Source organism: Botrytis porri (assembly GCF_014898465.1).
Source record: "Botrytis porri strain MUCL 3234 chromosome Unknown BPOR_013, whole genome shotgun sequence".
NCBI lineage: Eukaryota > Fungi > Ascomycota > Leotiomycetes > Helotiales > Sclerotiniaceae > Botrytis > Botrytis porri.
The window spans coordinates 1,361,082-1,382,912 of record NW_024066087.1 but is presented as its reverse complement, the minus strand read 5'-3'; the positions used below and the strand labels follow the sequence as shown (position 1 = coordinate 1,382,912).

At 42.2% G+C, this 21,831-nt stretch overlaps 8 protein-coding genes across 8 annotated transcripts; 4 read left to right on the top strand and 4 right to left on the bottom strand.

Annotated features, from left to right (window-relative positions):
• Nucleotides 1-277: 277 nt before the first annotated feature.
• Nucleotides 278-2,751, top strand: EAF01_009320 (uncharacterized protein; the record flags this gene model as incomplete). The annotated part of the gene is made up of 2 exons (XM_038917576.1): nt 278-2,637; nt 2,697-2,751. The coding sequence occupies 2 exons, from the start codon at nt 278-280 to the stop codon at nt 2,749-2,751; spliced, it is 2,415 nt and encodes an 804-aa protein (XP_038767181.1).
• Nucleotides 2,752-3,187: 436 nt separating this feature from the next.
• On the bottom strand, nt 3,188-4,174 carry EAF01_009319 (uncharacterized protein; the record flags this gene model as incomplete). Its single annotated transcript, XM_038917575.1, has 2 exons — nt 3,188-4,032; nt 4,093-4,174. The coding sequence occupies 2 exons, from the start codon at nt 4,172-4,174 to the stop codon at nt 3,188-3,190; spliced, it is 927 nt and encodes a 308-aa protein (XP_038767180.1).
• A 746-nt stretch (nt 4,175-4,920) lies between these two features.
• Nucleotides 4,921-6,065, top strand: EAF01_009318 (uncharacterized protein; the record flags this gene model as incomplete). The annotated part of the gene is made up of 3 exons (XM_038917574.1): nt 4,921-4,977; nt 5,038-5,125; nt 5,398-6,065. The coding sequence occupies 3 exons, from the start codon at nt 4,921-4,923 to the stop codon at nt 6,063-6,065; spliced, it is 813 nt and encodes a 270-aa protein (XP_038767179.1).
• A 1,447-nt stretch (nt 6,066-7,512) lies between these two features.
• On the top strand, nt 7,513-9,272 carry EAF01_009317 (uncharacterized protein; the record flags this gene model as incomplete). The annotated part of the gene is made up of 4 exons (XM_038917573.1): nt 7,513-7,999; nt 8,081-8,334; nt 8,389-8,516; nt 8,570-9,272. The coding sequence occupies 4 exons, from the start codon at nt 7,513-7,515 to the stop codon at nt 9,270-9,272; spliced, it is 1,572 nt and encodes a 523-aa protein (XP_038767178.1).
• A 311-nt stretch (nt 9,273-9,583) lies between these two features.
• Nucleotides 9,584-10,513, bottom strand: EAF01_009316 (uncharacterized protein; the record flags this gene model as incomplete). Its single annotated transcript, XM_038917572.1, has 1 exon — nt 9,584-10,513. One exon carries the CDS (start codon nt 10,511-10,513, stop codon nt 9,584-9,586), a length of 930 nt encoding a protein of 309 aa, XP_038767177.1.
• A 5,273-nt stretch (nt 10,514-15,786) lies between these two features.
• On the top strand, nt 15,787-17,430 carry EAF01_009315 (uncharacterized protein; the record flags this gene model as incomplete). The annotated part of the gene is made up of 4 exons (XM_038917571.1): nt 15,787-15,873; nt 15,935-15,991; nt 16,044-16,763; nt 16,813-17,430. The coding sequence occupies 4 exons, from the start codon at nt 15,787-15,789 to the stop codon at nt 17,428-17,430; spliced, it is 1,482 nt and encodes a 493-aa protein (XP_038767176.1).
• A 163-nt stretch (nt 17,431-17,593) lies between these two features.
• EAF01_009314 (uncharacterized protein) lies at nt 17,594-18,512 on the bottom strand (the record flags this gene model as incomplete). The annotated part of the gene is made up of 2 exons (XM_038917570.1): nt 17,594-18,378; nt 18,443-18,512. 2 exons carry the CDS (start codon nt 18,510-18,512, stop codon nt 17,594-17,596), a joined length of 855 nt encoding a protein of 284 aa, XP_038767175.1.
• Nucleotides 18,513-19,895: 1,383 nt separating this feature from the next.
• EAF01_009313 (uncharacterized protein) lies at nt 19,896-20,708 on the bottom strand (the record flags this gene model as incomplete). The annotated part of the gene is made up of 2 exons (XM_038917569.1): nt 19,896-20,631; nt 20,680-20,708. 2 exons carry the CDS (start codon nt 20,706-20,708, stop codon nt 19,896-19,898), a joined length of 765 nt encoding a protein of 254 aa, XP_038767174.1.
• Nucleotides 20,709-21,831: the final 1,123 nt, after the last annotated feature.

The following is a 21,831-nucleotide window of genomic DNA, read 5'->3' as shown; positions in this document are numbered from 1 at the left end:
TTCAGAATATCACTTCTTTAAGAAAACTCCCTAATAAAATGATATGCAGATATTCAAGACATTAGATTGTCTTTCGAGAAGCACTGCTTTTGTATACATTAGGCAGTGTCAAACTCTAGATCATCTAATAAAAGTCTACAATAGCTTTCCAGAAGCAAGTCCATCCTCAAATGATTGTGAACGGGCTCGGCTAAACTTACTCCGATATATTCAATCGATAAAAAAAAGTTACGCATGTTATCGAATGGATGAATGATACCACAATCCAATAGCAAACATGAGTATGCATAGAGTAGCCCGCGCTGTGGCTTCAACGGAAGCTTGCGCTGGAGCGCTACGTGGGAGTGTCCCTAGAGCAAGATTTTTGTGCTTGAATTCACCGGTGCAAGGGCTCGGAGCAAGAAATGCGATTCTCGGTGCCAGATTAGGAGGAAAGAGACATTTCTCTCAATCGCCAATTGTTAGAGCTGGTGTTGCCCAAGCAGTGTTAGAAAAGGCTGCCGCAGATCCATCAGCCCTCACCCAGGAAGCCATTGTCGACAATCTAAATGCCGCAGAGAGGGATCGATTGAGGAGGGTCAGAAACATTGGTATCGCAGCACACATCGACAGTGGCAAAACAACCGCCACAGAGCGAGTTCTCTTTTACACTGGAAGAATCAATGCTATTCACGAAGTCCGAGGAAAGGATGCAGTCGGCGCAAAGATGGACTCCATGGAATTGGAGAGAGAGAAAGGTATTACAATTCAGTCTGCCGCTACATTCTGCGACTGGTTGAAGGTTGAGAACGGAAAGGAGGAGAAATATCATATAAATTTGATTGATACCCCTGGACATATCGATTTTACAATTGAGGTCGAAAGAGCTTTGCGAGTATTAGATGGAGCTGTCATGATTCTTTGCGCTGTTAGTGGAGTTCAAAGTCAGACGATTACTGTGGACAGACAAATGCGAAGATACAATGTTCCTCGTATCAGTTTTATCAACAAGATGGACAGAATGGGTGCCAATCCTTTCAAGGCTGTCGAGCAGATCAATCAAAAATTACGAATCCCAGCGGCGGCACTTCAAGTCCCCATTGGTTCAGAGGATAGCTTCAATGGTGTCGTTGATTTGATCAGGATGAAGGCTATCTACAACGATGGGCCCAAAGGAGAAATCATCAGAGAGACTGATGAAATCCCAGAGGAGCTCAAGAAATTGTGCCAAGAGAAGAGAGCTCTGTTGATCGAAACATTGGCCGATGTCGATGACGAGATCGCCGAGATTTTCTTGGATGAGAAAACTCCATCTATCGAGCAAATGAAGGCTGCTATCAGACGGGCGACTATCAACTTGAAGTTCACTCCCGTCTTGATGGGAAGTGCTTTAGCTGACAAGTCAGTGCAACCCATGCTTGATGCAGTCTGCGATTACTTACCAAACCCTGCTGAGGTCGAGAATTTGGCGCTTGACAAGCGAAGAGCTGAAGCCCCCGTGAAGCTTGTCTCATATAATGAGCTACCATTCGTCGGCTTGGCCTTCAAGCTTGAAGAAAGTAATTATGGTCAATTGACCTATATTCGAGTTTACCAAGGATCCTTAAGAAAGGGCATGAACGTGTTCAATGCTAGAACCGATAAGAGAGTCAAGATCCCCAGAATTGTGCGAATGCATTCTAATGAGATGGAGGAAGTTCCCGAAATTGGAGCCGGAGAAATCTGTGCTGTGTTTGGAGTTGATTGTGCTTCTGGAGATACATTTACCGACGGTGGTCTACCTTACTCTATGTCTTCTATGTTCGTACCAGATCCTGTTATTTCCTTGTCTATCAAACCAAAGACAACCAAAGATGGATCCAACTTCAGTAAGGCTATGAACAGATTTCAACGTGAGGATCCAACCTTCCGTGTACATGTTGATGCCGAAAGTCAGGAAACCATTATCTCTGGTATGGGAGAATTGCATCTTGATATTTACGTGGAGAGAATGCGAAGAGAGTACAAGGTCGAAGTTGAAACCGGTAAACCTCAAGTCGCTTACAGAGAGACCATCACTGAACATGTGGTATTCGATCACACCCTCAAGAAGCAAACCGGAGGTGCTGGTGATTATGCTCGTGTAGTTGGTTTCTTGGAACCTATCGAACCTGGTCAAAATGGTTATGCTCCATCAACTTTTAAGGAAGAAGTCACTGGAGGTTCCATTTCTGACAAATTCTTGTTTGCTTGCGAAAAGGGATTCCTCGCCTCATGTGAAAAGGGTCCTCTTCTCGGTCACCCTGTTCTTGGTACCCATATGGTTGTTAACGATGGTGCAACCCATATGACTGATTCTTCTGAAATGGCTTTCAAGAATGCCACTCAACAAGCTTTCCGAAAAGCTTTCAAAGAAGGCAAACCACAAGTTCTTGAACCTCTCATGAAGACTACCATTACAGCACCTAATGAGTTCCAAGGTAACATTGTTGGTTTGCTGAATAAGAGAAACGCTATCATCAGTGATACGGAGATTGGACCAGAAGATTTCACTCTTATTGCGGATTGTAGTTTGAACGCTATGTTCGGATTTAGTTCGCAATTGAGAGCAGCTACGCAAGGAAAGGGAGAGTTTGGTATGGAATTTAGTCATTATGCTCCTGCGCCAGGACAGCTACAGTAAGTAATTTCTTGTTTCACCGTTATTATAATACAACCCATGCTAATACATCATTCAGAAAAGAGCTCATTTCCAACTACGAAAAGGCACAGGCCGATAGACATAAGAAGTAAAGGGGATGCATGAAGATGACTAGAGGACTTAAGGTATTACAGTGTCGAAAATGTGTGGATGACTGACGAGATAAATGCCACGAAGATATAATGGGGCACAAACATCTTTGGCACAGTTCCACGGCGAATGGATTACGATGTACAGATATACGGATATGAGGGGCGTACAAAATAAAAGTTTCCATGGGTGCATGGTTTCAACGGGGGATTCACGTTTCTGGACGAATGGATTGATATCGGAATGATCAAGTGGGGGATGGCCTGACGAAATAGATGGGTATATAGAAGATACCTATACTGTATATTACCTTAGCGAATAGATGAATAAAGACCTCTCGACTTTAGGAACAGAAAAATTGGTATCTGCGCCATCATGAATAAAATCAACACTTAACATGGCAACTAAAATGAAGCCTTATGCTAAAGGAATTCCCATTCAATTCCCCAAAACTGTTTCCGTCCATTCCCACAATTGCTTTGCCAAATTTGGATCCTCCGCCGTTGCGTCCAGTGTTGAATTGCTCTCAACACCGACCGGCATGTAATATGCGCCATTGACCAGCTCTTCCTTTTTCGCTCCCGCGGCAGCCCACGTTTGATTCATAATGCCTTGCTCAACTGTTATTGTTTGGCCCACAGTAGTCGCATAAACAAACCATTTATGCCAAAAAGATAAGTTCGAGACAAGCCCCGTGTTGATAACTCCTGGATGAATCGCTATAGACGTTATCTGCGGATAGCGACGCGCAAGCTCTGCTGCATACAGTATGCTGGCTACCTTGCTTTGTCCGTAGCGGCTCCACGTCCCAAAGGGTAGATCCTCTTGGGCTGTTTTCAATTTGTCAAAGATGATGCCTTGACTCGGACGAAACTTCCATCCCAAAGAAGTATTCAGTACAATTCGTACGTCGGAGGAGGGGAGCTCAGCAGTCTTGAGCATGATTGGTAGTAAATGATGGAGAACGGCAGCATTGCCGAGATGATTTGTTGCAAACTGGATTTCGTATCCGTCTTTGCTGAGAGCAGCAGGTACGGCCATGATACCTGCATTGCCCATGAAAATATCGAGACGATCATGCTTGAACGTTTTGATCCCAGCAGCGATTGATGAGAGTGAAGACAGATCAATAGACAGAAAGGTTAGATCCGCTGATGGGACATCCTTCTTGATAAATTCTATGAGAGCTGACGCCGCGTTATCATTACGTCCTGTAAAGTAAATGTGTGATGGGTTATGTTTCGCAAGAACTCTGACTGTATTACTTCCAAGTCCTGCTGTGCCTTTGATTACCGTTAGCTTTTGTGAACAATCATGACTAGGGTAGCTTTTAAGATCCTCACCTCCAGTGACCAGGATAACTTTGTCCGTTAGAGTAGGTATATCTCTGTCCGGCCTAAAATTGATATCTTTAATGCCGCCCATGACGGCAACTTGATCAAAAAATAAAACAGGTCAAATCAGAGTAGTAGTACTAGAAGTGAAATAAAGGGAATGAGAATTTGGAATCGGCTGAAATATGTTTTTGGTGCAACTTGCACGGAATACTTAAAGATGATTGTAAAAACAGATGGCTGGAATTGAGCCAAATGAGGTATGAGTGATTCTATACTTGAGGAATGTATTGATACTTAAACACTTGAACCTCAATCAGTGAGTCCTGAGCATGGTATCTCTACTGCCATCAGCTTACAAGCTACTTTCCCAAACAATACTAGCAGACGATAACTTAGTGGCCAACTCTGGCTCACATATGGATGCCACTGGGCCACCTTGATGAGGAGAAAAGCAGTGGTGTCAGAATCGAGATGAACATTTCGTTTCCACAACGTTGTGAAAGGATGGGACCCGTGAAGTGTAGTGGCTTGTTTGTTTGGTGGCTCGTGTGGATGAGGGCTAAACTGTATTTGGGTGAATTTGTGTAAGCAAGATGCATCAACCAATCAAAAGCTTAGTATCCACTCGCCAGCCGCCCCCCTCGGGGTAATGATTCCTACATCCGAGACGTCCTTAACTCTTCTTCAGGGGTGGTGGAATTGTTAGTATATAATTCGCTCTATTGATCGAAAAACTGTAAGCAAATTGAAAAAAATCACTCCTATTATTTCCCCAACTGCTTATTTTCTGCTTGGCATGCTTCAACTATTTGAAATTCACATCAAACAGAAACCATGTATACCACGCAGAACCTTTCTTTTAGAGTAGAGCCAATGAATCAGCTGGCCGAGGTAGATACTATCCCTTCTGATCACTACTTGGATTCTAAAAATGCTGATTGCAACTCAAAGGCTAAAAAGGACGAGGATGATTGGACGGGTACAACAAATGCGAAGGAAAGGAGAAAGCGACAAAACCGTTTAAATATTAGAGCGTTCAGTATGTAATACGTCAGATAAATTCTGTGCTTTACACGCGTAAAGCATCAAAAAACTTCCATAATCGCAGAAGTTTTAAATCATTCCTCCCTATACATCTTCTACATCTGGTAACATTTCAATGGCATTGAAAAGAAGTATAGTCAGCCTTTACTACTGCAGATACCATGGCCATTCTCGGACAAACCTCATCTTAACCTAAGTTTATAAGAGTCTCTCAGAGAATTTCTTAAACATTTGGATTCGGCAGTAACGTAGCTGACTTGGCCACAGGAAGACGCAAGGCACTTGAGGCAAAGTCCACTCCGAAAGACCAGTTCGTTATATGGAAGCCACAGTCCCAGCCTACTTCAGCTCAAAACTCTGCACCCACAGCGAAGCCTCTAGAGCAGCAGCTCGCAAACATAAATCAAGCTTCAGAGGTACCAGATTTAACATTCCCACTGCCTCTGGATCACCTTCTCACACTTATTCAATACAACGTTCTCCGCGCTTGCTTGACGAACTCGTCCATTCTAAACCTACCTCACACCACTTCCTCTGAGTGCCGCAACATTCTCAGCGCCCCTATGTTCCCAGCCCCTTCCACCATTCCACCCTCTCTATCCCCGACCCCATTACAACTCAGCACTCCTCACCCCCAACGGATAGATGTACTTCCGTGTCCGAAAATGCGAAACAATGCCATGCTTACTTTCCATGAAGTTGATGAAGATGATTTGTGTAGGGATCTGTGCGGAGGTCTATTTGAAGATTGTAACGATTTGAATGAGAAGGGGATGCTGGTCTGGAATGATCCGTGGCATGCAAGTGGATGGGAAGTTACAGAGGGGTTCGCGAGGAAGTGGGGCTTCTTGTTGAAGGGCTGTGATGAAATCGTTGAGGCTTCGAATAAGTGGAGAGAATTGAGGAATGAAGATAGGTTGATTATCGAGGTTTGATCTGATCACGCTTCTTGCTTTCTAATAGATCTTTCTGTTTTTTGTTGCGGGGTCTCTTTGTATATTATCATGATATGGCGGCAGGTTTGATAATATCTAAAGTAAGATGGGGTTTGTGGATCGAACTGTATCAAGGCATTTATGCGTACATTGCTTATAGCCAATCTCTTATTGAATGACGATCTGTGATCTTGGTCCATTCGGTAGGTAATGATATTAATGCGTTGGTTATTTGAGACAAGGTATGATTATAGTATAGACAAGTGCGAAACAAAAAGTATGCAGCTAAGAGAGTTGGCATACTCGAATGTTGCCACCTCCGCGAATCGACCGGAAAGATCTTTCTAAGACTGGTTGAAGGGAGATACTTGGTACAAAAGATCCCATCCGTAATCATGAAGATCAATCTGTCCTTGAAACCCCGCAGCAGCGCCATAGAGTGCGACTAGAATCGGTTTCTACCAACGAGATGCTCATATCTAGCATTTACAGTTCTCGTCTGAGTGGACTTGACTAACAATGATAGTCTAGAAGATTGGATTCGAAATTCCTAAGTCATCTTGAGAATCGATAGTTCGAGTGGTAATATATAGCTAAATATAGCGTCTGTAGGATTCTCAGGGGTATAATCCTCCTCGCTGGGAATCGCTAAATCCTCCGCATCTGCCGACTAATTGAAGCGGTACTATAGTCTCTATCTTTGGCGTCACAAGGATCTTGCAATCGGATGCAACCCACATGACGTCGAAGCACGCAAAGTTTGGTAGACAGATGCAGCATATGTTTTTGACGGGTCTTGAATATTGGTCAAGAGATATTGAAATCAACTGGCGGAACAGATTACCGGTGTAAGGAGAAGAAATCTAGATGTTGGCACATCCTACGTTATTGACTGTCACTTTTAGCATGGCTTTGAACGGGGTTGCAATCTCCAGTGTATAACTATCAAACAGGATAGAAGAGTGGCTGTCAATTGACATCATCATGTCAGAAAAAGCAGCGTGCAAAGAATGACAATGCCATTTGGTTGCGGTAATCCGAGTTGCCCCTGGATCGTTGAGCATGGAAAGAAACAAGCTTGAAGTCTAGCAGCCCCCAACGTTATGCTCTCAGCGAAAGTGAATCATACCCCATCAACACACTGTAACTTAAAATTAGACTAAAATTGCCCAACCTTAAGAAAAGATCCATGAACAAGAAAGGCGTTTAACTATTCTTACGAAAAGGGACTGTACCATCCACACTTGCGCCTAATCATCTCATGCTTGATTCTTTTTTTCATCCCGATGTCGATGATATTATTTCGAGCTGAAATACTGCCCCAAATCCCTCAGAACCTATCTCAATTTGCGTTGGAACCGAAGATTGCAGAGCTATTGACAGCGAGAGTTTCTAATCAAAAGATTTCAAAAACCATGATCGATGCGCCAGGAATTACCTTGACAGCATGAAAGATATACCAGAATCGTTCAACATGTCTGTGCAAGAGTCAACGTCCGAAGAGGGACCTATGCCTATACAGTTCGTCTCTGGTCGGGCAAAGGATCGAACAACCCAAAGCTTGATACGATCGCATGCGATGTATGCTTTTCGAAATAAGCAGCGTCAGCAGAAAGCTAAAAGAAAAGTTGGCGCGAGGAAAATTGTGCCAATTGAACGCATCTGCGACTTTGCAAAGTCTGATCTTAGTCTAGCAAGCTCATCGCACGTAAAACCATTCGCTTGTAACACACTTGATCCAATTCCTGAAACTTGCACCGAGAACCACCAGTACGGATACAGGAATAACACTTCACTTGAAGTCACCCAGGTGGGACTGCCATCATTATTCGCGTTTGTGCCCGCTCAGCCCGACTCTTTGAGCTCCGCACCCCATCCGCCACCTGATGTAACTTTCAAATACTCCCGAGAGGTGGGTACAATTAAACAACTTGGTGCGTCGCGTCATGACTTCCCGAAGTGGTTGTGAAGCCCATGATTATAAATCTTGTGTCGAGAGCTAAATATTGATACAGCTTTGAGATTTTGTTCGCCAGGGCCCGAGAAATTACTTGATTTCCCAAAAGCTGCCGGACAAGCCTTATCGACGAGCATCATTTATATGATGTATGCCTATTCATGCTCGGTCCGAGGAATGGTAAATGATGAGCTGGCTACGGGATTGAGAGATGCAGCTATTGCACAAGTTGGTCAGAAACTAGCTCAAGAAGGGACATTGTGGTCCAATGCTACAATAGCCTCAATAGCCTATTTTTCAACAGGTAGTTGGGTAAGTGAGGGGTATCGGAGGTGGAATATTGGACGGCTAATGATGATATTATAGGCAATTGAACGCAATGCACAGGAAGTCGAGGCACAGATGACGGGCGTAGAGTTGTTGGTTAAGAGACAAGGATTAGAGAGCTTTGGAGTTTATCCATTTGGGCAAACAATCCGAAAGTACCTAGTGATGTAAGCCAGCTACCCTAAGCGAATACTAGTTCTGTGATTAATGTAGACATAAGGCGTCACATCATTGCAAAGGCTATCAGGGCCGAAGAGCTTCCTCTGAGCTTCAGCAATTCTTTGGTTCGTTTGAAAGAGAATGAACCTCAATGTCGGCGATTTATATCCCCGTTATATTGTCCATCTGGCTCATTTGAGTCTGTCAGACAGTTCAGAGGATTCGACGACTCCCTAGTCCAGGTTCTATACATCGCCAAGGATTTGGTCGACCTTATTATTGGGGGATCTGAGCAAACGGTCGATAATGCCAATTACCAAAGCCGCTTATCTGCAGCCTTGCACTCTTTACCATCGGGTACTGTCAAAATGGATGCTTCTAACCTGACATCCCAGTACTGGGTTTTCGAATGCTGTAGACTTGCTACTCTCATAATATTTCAAGCCATGGAAACTTGCACCCCTCTTCCTTCAAGCGACGAGTACCTCACATCGGCAATGATTTGCGCCATAGAAAGAACGGATCTTGACGAAACTTGGGGGGACGTGCTAGGCATATTGTATTGGGTATCTATCATTGCTTGTGCGTCGAATCAAGGTCGATCAGACCATGGAATTCTGGATTCGAGATTAGGCAGGACGATTTATAAGATAGCCTCTTCCGTCCAAAATTTCGAATACGCAACGGGGCCTGCCCAGAAATTTGCGCAGGTGCAAATGGCTTTGGCAAGGAGATATGAATTGGCTGCCGCTGGAAAGATGTAAAAGAATTATTGAAACAATCGAAAGAAGGGACAATGAGAAATGGGTGAATCAATAGCTCCAAGCCGGGAGGGGAGATCGTGGTGTTTCGGATTGAAAGTTCACCATTTCCTTCCTGCAATAATTACGAGATGCACGGGTGGAGTGTACAGTGGTCTGTGCGTTGATTACAACTTGACCTCTTAGCGTGACTGGAAATTGGTTACATGGTTGATCATCATAATGACTGTGTAACTTATCCAGAACCAAAATCTTATATGTTAGTATTCTAAAATGACGAAAATAGAACTATCCCAAATAAGAAAAAAGATTAACTATGAACTTAAAGTAGTCCCCCAGCCTTTAATCAGGGGCACCAATTCCCCACAATAGCTCCTCTCGAACTTGATATACCTCTTTGTCCCTGCAAAACTCCAGGCCACGGCATTCATCTCTTCCATATCATAACTAGGTGCGAATTGCACAAACTTCTCCAACTGCGCATTAATCACAGGCCACCTTTTCGCCGCTCTATCTGGCAATTTCAATGCATAATAGCCCACCCTCTCAATTTCTCCGCTATCAACCTTGATTGTAACCGCGAATGTATACCCCACTGCGTTGAGGAATTCGTGTATTTCAAGGAACTGTGTTTGACTCGGTGGTTCTGCACCAGCTAATGCGTTAAACGAGGTAGCTTGTTGTAGGGAAATAGGCCCCTGGGCCCGAAAATATAAATTCACAGTTCTCTTTTGGTAGTCGACCGCCACATGACGAACCCTCTCCAACTGCAGCGCCTTAAATCTCCCCTCATGTTGTCTTAAGCTCTCTGGCACGCCCTCTGCGCTCAGGATATCGCCGAGTGGTCTCATGCCTCTCAAGTACACCCACGCTTTTACCAAACCCTTCTCGGCGTCGAAATCACATGATTCTTCTGGTAAGCCATCATACAACGAGCTCCAGGATGTAACTAATCTCCCAAGGGTACTGACGACATCCGGAGACAGAAGATCGGCGGATGAGGCAATGGTAACAGTATCTATGGGTCTCCGGGAATAAAAGCGATAATTTAAAGCATCACCTAGACGGTCTGTTGCACGCCATAGAACAACACCGCCATGGAATGAATCGGAGAAGACAGAGAGAATCTTTTTGGTTGTGGACTCGGAATATGGTGCGTTGATCGCAGCTGAGAGGATTTGTATATCGTTGAGGAAGCGCGATTGATCAAACTTTGAAGGTTCAGAGACCACTTGAACAACCATTTTGCTCTAGAAGTGACACTAATTTAGTGAGACACATTTATCTCATAATTATGGCTTTGGAAATCCAAACTTTTATATCTCGAAACCTTTACACTCGCTTAAAGCCCACACAGTGACTGCTGGTGACCAACGCCATAATCTCGGCATGCATGCAAAATAATCAGACTAGTATTCATTTCCTGAGTCTTGTAAGGAATTCAACTTTGATGTAAAGACAGAAATATTCAACGGTCCACTCGGAGACAAAGTGATTGCTTTGCGGAGGATCAAAATGTGCAAGACACAAGGATTGAATTCTCACCGCATGTTTCCACTATTAACCGATGCACGGAATCTGCAACGTGCCCAGAACCATGGTATTGGGAGGATGGGTCTATGCAGATGATTCAATCCATCCTCCTGGAACTGCCATTGATTATCATTGGCTTGAGATGTATCAGATCAACGTTGTAGTGTGGAATTCTAGTCTATTTTAAGTCGGGGTTACGTGGATCCCCACCCGAGGACAATAATCGGCAATGACCCGGAATCCGAAATATATTGCACCTACCCCTATTTAACGTAAATATGGCTTTTGTTGTATGGCCTGACATGATCTCATTGATTTCCAATTCGCTCCATGCGGTATTCATGCGCTTCTTGAAGTAAGACATCACAGATAAGGCCGCAGTATGACTTGATTGTACGATGCGGGTTACACCCAATTAATCTTTCGGTCATATCATACGAACGTCTGTAAGGATAGAATCATGTTTCAAGGGTGTTATCTGTTGTAGCGAAGTTTTGTCATCCTCTTGGTGAGTGATCATGTTCGTATTTCCCTTCTTTGTCTCTCTCGCCTACATCTTGGCCGTGATACTCGCCAAAAGCTGGACGATTTCGAAGAGCAAGAATTTCAAATCTGACTCCGGCCTCTTGACGTATCATTCTAATGCTGCTTTTTAAGAGATCGTGGTCTTCTCAATGTTTCGCTCTTTCTCTTCCGAGTTCTGCATCCCCCATTCCCCGCCTCTCTCTTCCTTATGGTTTAAGAATGGACCTCTTTCTCCTCCCTCTAAAATTAGTATATTGATCATTCCATTAATGTCCCAGAAGAAGCAAATGTTTGGAGCGGGTGACTGTTTATACCAAAGAAAAAAACATATCGAAAAGCGCATAAGACTTAAGTTGTACAAATTCAGATCGATGAAATGTTCCAAATAATTATGTAACCAAAGAGCAACATAAAATCATCGCCTCTTTCTCCCTCACGATTTCAGCTTCTACTATTCATTTTTTCTCTCAACCTAAATTCATTTGAACGTTTTCTTTCCAAGTTTATGCCAAGGGAAATTGGCCACTCCCTCCTACACCTAATACTTGGTAATAAGGAACCTTTCACATTCTGCTCTCCAGAAGAGGGGGGAACGGCGAAAGTGGAACAACAATGCCTCTTGTTTTCGATGCTCTGCTCGAAGTGTTTGTAAGCTTGACTAAAATTGAGAGTCTCAAGAAATGTTTTGCTTGGAATACACACTGCCGGGAAGTTTTGAGTTAGCCCCTGTTCTACAACCTTTCCTCAACTTGACTCTGCCATAAAAAAAGGTAAAGCTAGCTGCAAGCAGAGTAGTGTGCGGTATAAGGAGATGCATTATTCAGAAGCCTATCCATCCAGGATGTAGGCTGGCACGTATGTAGAAGAGTCTTTTACCTTTTGCCGTAGGTATCTTGGAGCGGTGTTACCAGAAGTTATGTCTTGAACAACGCCCAAGGAGATGCGGCCGGCGTCCGTCCGTAGCTGTATAATTCGTCTCAGAGGTTGTTCGATGCGACAGTCAAAACAAACTGTCAAAAGCTTGGAGTCATCATGATCAAAGATAAGTTAAGGTACGAAGATGCAGGGAAATTCTCGTAAAAGCTAGTGTAGGGTTCGGCCTATTCGCTTGAGTACACCTGGGTAGATTCTCCGGGGGGCTTAAAGTTTGACTTTAATCATAAACGATTCATATTCCAATTGAACTTATACTGGGATTTGAATCGCTGCGAGATATTTACACAGCGATGATTTTCTGCCTAGTAGAATGCCAATTCCTCCTATGAAGGTGGTATTAGCGAGATGTGATCATAAAACTCCAAGTCTGTTAAATATCGAGTTTTTCCCCTCTAGATTCCGGGAGATACATGTCTGTCACAACCGATAGATAGCAAATGAACATCGCTGAAATGTAGTCTTCTTATTATGCTCGTTCTGGCGTATTAATATACACACTCATGGTGAGGACTAAAATTATTCCGACCAAATTCCTCGATCAGTTGTAACTGTGTTGACACCATCTGTTCAGATCGTTACAGCAAACGGGCACGCATTTTTTTAAGGGCCAATAAAAGCCCGCGCTTTATGTACTTATATGAAATGATCATATGATCATATCCATCACAGTTTTGTGTCAAGACAATGGGGTTCAAGATAAAATTCCATGTTGATTTCGTTCCTTGTCAAAAGATGGTAGGCAGTAAATGATCTCACACCATAGCTTGACAATTTGCTCACAAATTTGAGAGCTCGACCATCGAGGGCCCGAATTGACTTTGAAATGGGATTATAGTCGTCACTTGACGATGTAATATGGAGGCATTTAGTGACAACTGACAAGTGGAAAACATAACGTGATTCATCACCGAGTGGATCATATCACCGAATGAATCACTTTCACCTCAATTGACACATTCAAATTCATATTATTCAACAACTATTGATTCAATTGATTAAAGCTATTAAGAATCTAATAATCTAGAATTTATTATATCAATTTAACAAGTTCTTGTATTATAATCTGTCTTTCCACAATTACTACAACATTAACTAGAAAATGCTTTCCTATTAGAATTCCCTTCATTTTGATACTTGTTGTGTCGAATCTGAATATCAACTTCTTATTGAGATAATATATCCATAGCCTTTTGTCCAGTAAATACTCCTCCTTGACATATTTATGTCTTTTTTGCACGTCGATATTGGCTTAATGCTTCATTAGCTTTTCGAAATGTACGGTTTTCTACACTTAAAAGTGTATTCTTATATATTAGTCTCTCTATACCCTTAGCTAGAATTAGTATAGTTTCAAATAAAGGTGTAGGAGAACTTGATTGATGATGAGTTATTCGAGATTTAACTAGTGTTAATTAAGAAAGAGCTTTTATAGGATTATGAGGAGTTTGAGAGACCCAGAGATCTAAATTGAAAGGGGGGGGGAATAGGCATATAAATTCGAATATCTAATTTAAAAAGCATTATTTCAGGATCAAATGGAACTAATCCTACTCCTCGAAACCCAGCTTTTATATTCTGATTTATAATTGATCGTTGATATACAGTTTTGAAAGCTATAAAGAATTCGATCTTTGAGATATAATTGATATGTGTGTTACGATGGTCTGCCACAATAGACGTCACGTGACCCCGACGCTTAGGTAACCGGATCAGAGGGATCATTAGTGATCCAGTTGATCGGATCAGAAGGATCATTTGTGATCCGACTGAGCACAGAGAACGAAGGTCTATATAAGGGAATGGGTTTCATTACAATGTAGAGCTTCGTGCTCAAGAACAATCATTAGTTTCATTACTATAGTTACGAGAATTGCAACCAGTTACCAACCTTATTGAATTCCTACTTGAAGTTTAGTCTAAACCACCTCGAGAGAACTCTAGACACTTCCACGTGACCCTAGAGGCAGCTCCCGTAACAATGTGCTCTTATAAACCCCTCAATTTAAGTACCATATTCTCATTTTAAAATACTAAAACATTTAATATCAAGAGGCTGAATTAAATGACTTGAATACAATGATAAATATACACATTTAATATCATTCTTTTTACAATAGTTCTGGAATGGTATTGATTTGTGGCTCTCATGTCCATCTAGTACTAGCATTCTATATTTGCCTTTAGTTCGATTTCTTATATGTTTATCGAAGTGTTTCAATTATTCTAACCCTGTTTCATTATTCGTTCATCTATTAGAAGTAGGTTTAATAGCCCAATCTACAGGAAAATCGGTTTCTGTATATCAATTGGAAAGATGCATCTGTCCTTGAACTATTAGAAATAAAGGTATAATATCCCCTTCACTATTGCCACATATAATCGCTATCGCCTATTCTCGATTGCCTGGCTGTATAGCTTTACTCCTACTGGATCTCTTAGAGCTAGTAATAACCATATTAGCATTTATAATTCCCATTATAAAACCTATTTCGTCGAAATTTTATAAATCATAATCAAGAATATCAAATTTGTCTCGTATATTTGATATAAGTTGGAACCAATCTCTCATAAATTTAGAATCTTTGTAAAAAGCTCTTTAAAAGTTATAAATATAAGTAAAATATATCCTTAATTCTTTATTGTATTTTACAAATCAATACACTTATTACTTTTCAATTCTTTTTACTTCTCTTAATTTAAGAATATAATTTATTATATCTTTTATCTCCTTATATTTAAATATAAAACCTCTTATATTTATATCAATTATATATTGAATAATAATCTCCTTTTTTAATTTCAAAAGGTTATTACTATTTGGTAGAGATTTGATACAAAAAGTAAAACTATTTATTCTATAATATAGTATTGTATATAATATATTATATAGCTTAACAAATCATTAAATATTAAGTTTTTTGTTTTTTCGAATAGCCTCAATAACTAAAAGTATTCGAATTTCATTATTATTCGATTATATAATAATTGATTAATAAAACGTATATTAAATTGAAATATAAATATTTGAGGTGAAAGTGATTCACTTGGTGATATGATTCACTTGGTGATATGATTCACTTGGTGATGAATCACGTTAGTCTGTCGGTAATCCTGAGAAACTCCGAGTTCAACACTGAATGAAGGGTGGGCAAGTTTCTGACAGGATATTAGAAGGCCCCAATCCATGCACACATGCGCAAGCAATGATGATAATTCTTTATATTCTGCAAGAGTCTGAAGACCAGATGAATAATGCGTTAGATGCTTTTTGTCGGTGCAGTTTTCGCACGCAGAAGCGTCAGAGTGATTAGTAAGCATGATGAGGCTGCAGAGCAGGTCCCTCATACTCCGGTGACCGAACCAACCATGTGCGAAGCTAAGCTCAATAGTTGCCGCGTCAAGGTTGACAACCTAGAACTCTCAAAACAACTCCTCCATACCACCACAACAAATTTACCGTCTTTTTTGTAATTGTTCCTTTGATTTGATACCCCAAAACTAAATCAATTTACCTTTTGCCATAATGTCGGACGAAGCTATTCGTAAGCCTGATAAGGACTTCTCCAAAGAGGTTGACACACAGCTTCCAGAAGCTGAACAGCTTGCACAGGTATAGCTCTCTTGTGTTTGGAATCGTCTACGAGATTTTCTGACTTATTTTACTTCAATAGACAAACGTGCAAGGTGCCATCGAGAAGCTCACAGTGTTAGAGAAACAAACAAGACAGGTCAGACTGAGATACTTTACACATTGGCGCAAGCCATTAACATTTCCAACAGGCATCAGATCTTGCATCAACATCCCGAATTCTTGTTGGAATTGTCACTATTTGCAAAAACGCCAACGATTGGAGTTTATTGAACGAACAAGTTCTGTTATTATCAAAGAAACATGGCCAACTTAAACAAGCTACAACAAAGATGGTGCAGATTGTTATGGAGTTTCTGGATTCGACACCAAACCTTGAGACGAAGCTTACAGTAATCGAGACATTGCGTACGGTCACGGAGGGAAAGATTTTTGTCGAGGTTGAGCGTGCCCGTGTTACCAGAATTCTCTCCGATATCAAAAAGGAACAGGGTGATCTTAAATCTGCAACGGACATTTTGTGCGAGTTGCAAGTAGAGACATTTGGATCTATGGAGAGGAGAGAAAAGACGGAATTCATCTTGGCACAGGTCGCATTATGTATAGAGAACAACGACTGGACACAAGCTGGAATCTTGAGCCGGAAGATCAGTACCAAATATCTGTCAAGAAAGCCAAAGAAGACTCCAGAGCAATTAGTGAAGGAGGCGGAGGATCGAGAGAAGAGAAGAAAGAAGGGAGAGGATGTTCCAGAGCCAAAGGAGGACGATGTGACTGATCTTAAGTTAAAATACTACGAGCAACAAATCACTTTGGCGAAGCATGATGACAAATACCTTGATGCCTGCAAGAATTATAGACAGGTTCTTGATACGGAAGCTGTTGAAGAGGATCCCCAGAAGCTTCAACCCGTAAGTGTTGAACTTTCACTTCTCTCCGAAACAGAACTAACAACCACAGGTTTTGCAAAGAATCATCTACTACGTCATCTTAGCTCCTTATGATAACGAACAATCCGATCTCCTCCACCGCGTCCACAAAGATACTCGCAACAGCCAAGTATCTCTCGATGCCCAACTCCTCAAGCTATTCACAGTTCCGGAACTCATGAGATGGCCCGAGGTCTCAAAAATATTCGGACCACACCTCTGTGGAACCGATGTTTTTGATGTTTCACAAGGTCATTCTGCAGACCCCAAAGCAAATAAGCGTTGGGAGGATCTACGCAAGCGTGTGATTGAACATAACGTTCGAGTTGTTGCCAAATACTATACTCGAATTCAAATGCCCCGATTGACACAACTTCTCGATTTGACGGAAGACGAGACGGAGAAATACATCAGCGAGTTGGTCACTGCCAAAACTGTTTTCGCCAAGATCGACAGACCTGCTCGTATCGTCAACTTTGCTAAGCCAAGAGATGCGGATGATGTTCTCAATGAATGGAGTGGAAATATGAAGAGTTTGTTGGGGTTGCTGGAAAGAATTGATCATTTGATCACTAAGGAGGAAATGATGGCTAGAATCCAACCAAGCAAGTCATCAAAGGGCTCAAAAACTGGAAAGGTCAAGGCATAATGATCTTTGCTAATTTACCATTAATGATACCTACCTCTTTGTACAATTATTCTAGATTCTAAATGACATGAATCTCTTGCCCATGCCTATCTATCTATTTATAGCTTTGTGATTCCATTGATCCCATGTTTATTCAACCCACTGATTAAAGCTCTTCTCCAGCTTAGAAAGGAACGTCCATCTCCTCGACACTCTCTTCAGCCACTGGCTTCTTTTCATCCAAACACTTAACCATAAATCCCACAGCCACATTGCCAAACTCCTTTCCCATTGGCACAAAATGCCCCCCAGGATGATAGCACACCTCCCTGCTTTCCTCCTCACTCGCCTCTACCAAAGCCATACTCCTATGTTCTTCCACAACCGTATCCAAACTCCCAATGACATGCAGAATCCGTGTTTTTAGAGGGGGGTTGTAAAATGCGGTGTATCCATCGTAAGGTGCGTAGAAGCCGGAATAAGAAATGCAGAATTTGAGGGGAGGGTGGTGGAGTTGTTGCTTCAGGGCAGTAAAGGAGGAGGGGTATGGGATTGCTTCGGATGGGTTTTTGACGCACTGGAGCGCAAAAGCGCTTTCACGGTTTGCCTCCAATAAACTGGCCACAAAGAATGCGGCGCATGCGCCCTGGGAAAACCCAATCACACCATCGATTCCTTCTGCTTCGCGGATTGTGGTTGCGATTGTATCGAGCCCTTTCTCAATGCCAGCATATCTGGCCCCGCCGGTCTCGCGTTTCCACCATCCGTATGCATCGGTCGGTGCCAAGAAGGGATCGGAAGAAGGCGTGTAGCCGGGAATATCGGCTGGTAAGAGTGGAATTGGAGCGGTGGGATAGAGGAGCTGGATGCCACCGGGGTAGACGGGATGAGAAGGGGGGAATTGGCGAGTGAGCAGTTTGGTTAGGGCCTTGGTTTTGGAATTGAAGGAGGGGCCAGATTGAGTGTAGCCTGTCTGAAATTAGAGATTGGAATTAAGAGGGAAAGTGCACAAAAAGAGTGGAAAACCACACACCATGCAACATCAAAATCTTAAGTTTCTTTGGTCCCTGCCCCTCCGCGGGTGTTGTGTCATTTGTAGACATACTTTGGGTATCTGAACAAAACCTACGGAAACGTGGCAAAACTATGGACCTAGCAGGAAGGGAAAGGGAAAGGAATTGAGTATGAAAGAGAAACGGAGTTCGAGAGAGGGTAATCGAAAAGACATGGTGCATTTTTGAGAGATGATATCTATCAATGGAGATAAGGAGGGGACATGACAAACTCGGGTCAGCCTTGCGCTAGGCTTGTTTTGGGCCGGCGAGGTGGTGGGGCTGTGAATTGAACATCTTTGCAGTAGCTTTTAATCTTAAAATTGAGCAACTGTTGTTTTGAAAGAGTGTTGATGTTGCTATTCATCGTTTGTGGTTATCTTCCCATTGTTTGTCGACTGGTTGTCGCGCGAAACTCGCTCATGATGTTCGCGAGGCACTAAATTCGGCAAATACAGACATCAAAAGCTTTCTCTAATATGTAGTACTGAACAATATTCACATCCCAATTTGCAATGTCTTAAGAACCTGCAGACTTTTCTCTGGCATAAATAATGTACTGAAAACACAAGAGCAGGCTCGTCGCCGCCCCCTTGCTCTACTCTATAGGTGAACCTTAGCGAATAACCTATCATACCTCTCCTTTCACCAGAATGCCAACCTAGAAAGTCAATCTGATACTGCAAAATCCATCCAGCTATGAATCCTAGTATCTTCTGAAAAAGACTTTCCATTCTATTGACTTTTACCATCTCTCTATCAATTCCCGAAATCTTACGTCTCGAAGTGCGTGAAAAGTTTCGAGGCACATGGGCTTCTATCGGATGGAAAACTCGATTTTCTCACAGTCTCAACGTTCTAATGTCTCTTGTTTATATGATTCTCACAACATTCACAAGAGATACAACTCATTTACGGGGTCAGAAATGGCATCGTGGGACGACAATCTGCTTGTGAGAACGACAGAAGAAGCCCATTTGGTTTGGGAGATGGGAAGTTTTCAATCTCTCAGAATGTATAGGCTACCAGAAGCTCAAGAACATCATACAAAAAACGTTACTAGATGTGGAATATTATTGCTTCGGCTTCCAGGTGGTGTTTGCGGTTTCAGATGGCTCCAATCCGAGACTCCACAAACGGAGTCTTCTAAAAGTAATCTCAATGATATATGCAGTTTCCGATTACTTCGTTTTTGGTTGACATCTTCTAATCAATTCAAGAAAAACAGACAAAGCGAGCTGGAACCCGGACTGCTTTCGCTTTCCTCTGGGCCGTACAATTCCAATTTCTTAAGAAACCCTCTTGAAAATTCGAATGATGCAATACAAGCAAGCTTCCCGGATATCATCTATGACTCCTTACATCAAACATAAGGAACAGCTTACCAGCCTGTGACTCAAAGGAATGGATCAAACAATTGAATACTTCACCGTATCACTTTACGCACTCATTGGCCTCTACTCTCCAAAATACTTCACCAAGTTCTTCTACGCCCTGCTCGTTTTCATAGAAAGTAGCATCATATTCGCGCATGATCTCCACCCTCTCATCCATGTTTACCGCCATACTGATTCTCCCGAAATCTCTTGGTAACGAATCTTCCCTGCCTTCATGCGTATCATATCTTAATACCCAAACACCTCCTCCGTCTGTTGGCCACCCGAAGATTAATCCTCTTTTCTGTGCATTCGTAGGCACTGGGGACGGCACACCTGCTTCTTGGTAAATCTCTTCTGAAGAAGTCCATTCGCTCTCGTGATGAAGTTCACTACTCCACCAGATTGCCCCAATCTTTCGCATCAAAGTACAAAATTCATCCTCTTCAATAGGATCATGTGATCTTTCAGTTGGGTAAAGACGATTCAAGGATAAGAAATTCATATCCACGATATTGGCATTTTCTTTGATAAAAATCCCACCGGTAGAGGAATAGCCATATACTGTGCAACCGCTAGTATGGAATATAGTACGCATAGTGTAATTGAAGACGGGATAGAGTAGACGACGCTCCGCTGCCATACGGGAGGCCGCTTCAAGTATCGGGTCCACTGGACTGGGGTTAGGCGCTGGAAAAAGAGATGGGAAGGCGCGATAAACTTTGTCAACAATCATGGGAGTTACATCAGTGCCGAAGAAGTTTGCTAGGAGAAGGAGTATATGAATCCCGGCGCTATGTGTGTGTAAGTGGTATGCCAAGTGAAAAGAAACTGAGCCTTACCTAACACCTATAATTGTTGGAAAAAGCATTTTGGTGAAATATTTTGAGGACATGAGGAATTCTCCGCGGGATGCTTTCAAGTAATGAATATAATTCTATCACCTTTCTACTATCTTGTCCTTCGATTTGACGTTGTAAGATATTGTTGCCTAGTCTCGCTAAGCGGCTAAGTATGCTTTCCATAAGCTACAACGAAAAAACTTCGGGTAAACGCCGAAACGGTCCAGCTTTAGAAGGGTAAGCGTCTCTCATGCATTTTTATCATTACTGGTATCATTGGAGATTAATTAACGGTTCTTTTACTCCCAACGTCACCTTCAAATCGTACTTTTTGTGTTCAAAATTGGTGCCCAAATCTTTTACTCCACGACGTGTGTAATTACTTCAATCACCGTGGCTGGTTTCTAATTCACTTAGACACTGTACGTCTAGAAAGGACATTTTGAATCTCATATTCATAGCTTCAACGACAAGCGCCAACGAGGCTTTAATCTTGCGAGTGCGATCACTAGACTATCATGCTCAGCGGCGCAGTCACTCTGATTGCTTATAATCCTCCAGGTCGATGAATTGCTCAGTACTTCTTCATCTAACTCAGAGCCAATGAGATTGTTCGTTAATCATATCTGTTTCGGCATCTTTAATTCCAGATTCTTCATATCTCAGAGGAACTTGATCCCCTAGTAATGAATATTAGTCTAGCATCCATTTTTGCCCTCTGATTTATGGAGTGCTCCCTTCCATAAGAATTCCATCTCTCCTCAATTAGCCTCAAGAGAAATCTTTTGGCCACTGACGCCGTGAAGTCAGGCAGATGCCTTTCCAGATCAGCGTTGGCAATAATGGCCATTCTTGAACCCTTTCAAGATGTCCCTCTTGAAAAGCTATTATTCAGCGTTAGAATTCTGATCCCACAAATCGCATTAAATATTGTGGTTTGCTGCTTTGTCTCTGTGAGCAACGCTTCGATGCATGCCTTGAAATTCTGAATACTCTCACCCTCTTCATACTTGTGTCTCACTTCCTTTCGTTCTAACATTCCTCTTGTTGAACGTTAGCTAGCTGCTGTTAGTCTAAAGTCTAAATCAATGTGAGCTAGGAGAATATCATGATTGAGTTTTTGTCTGCAAGTTTTGTAGGTTTCAAGATACG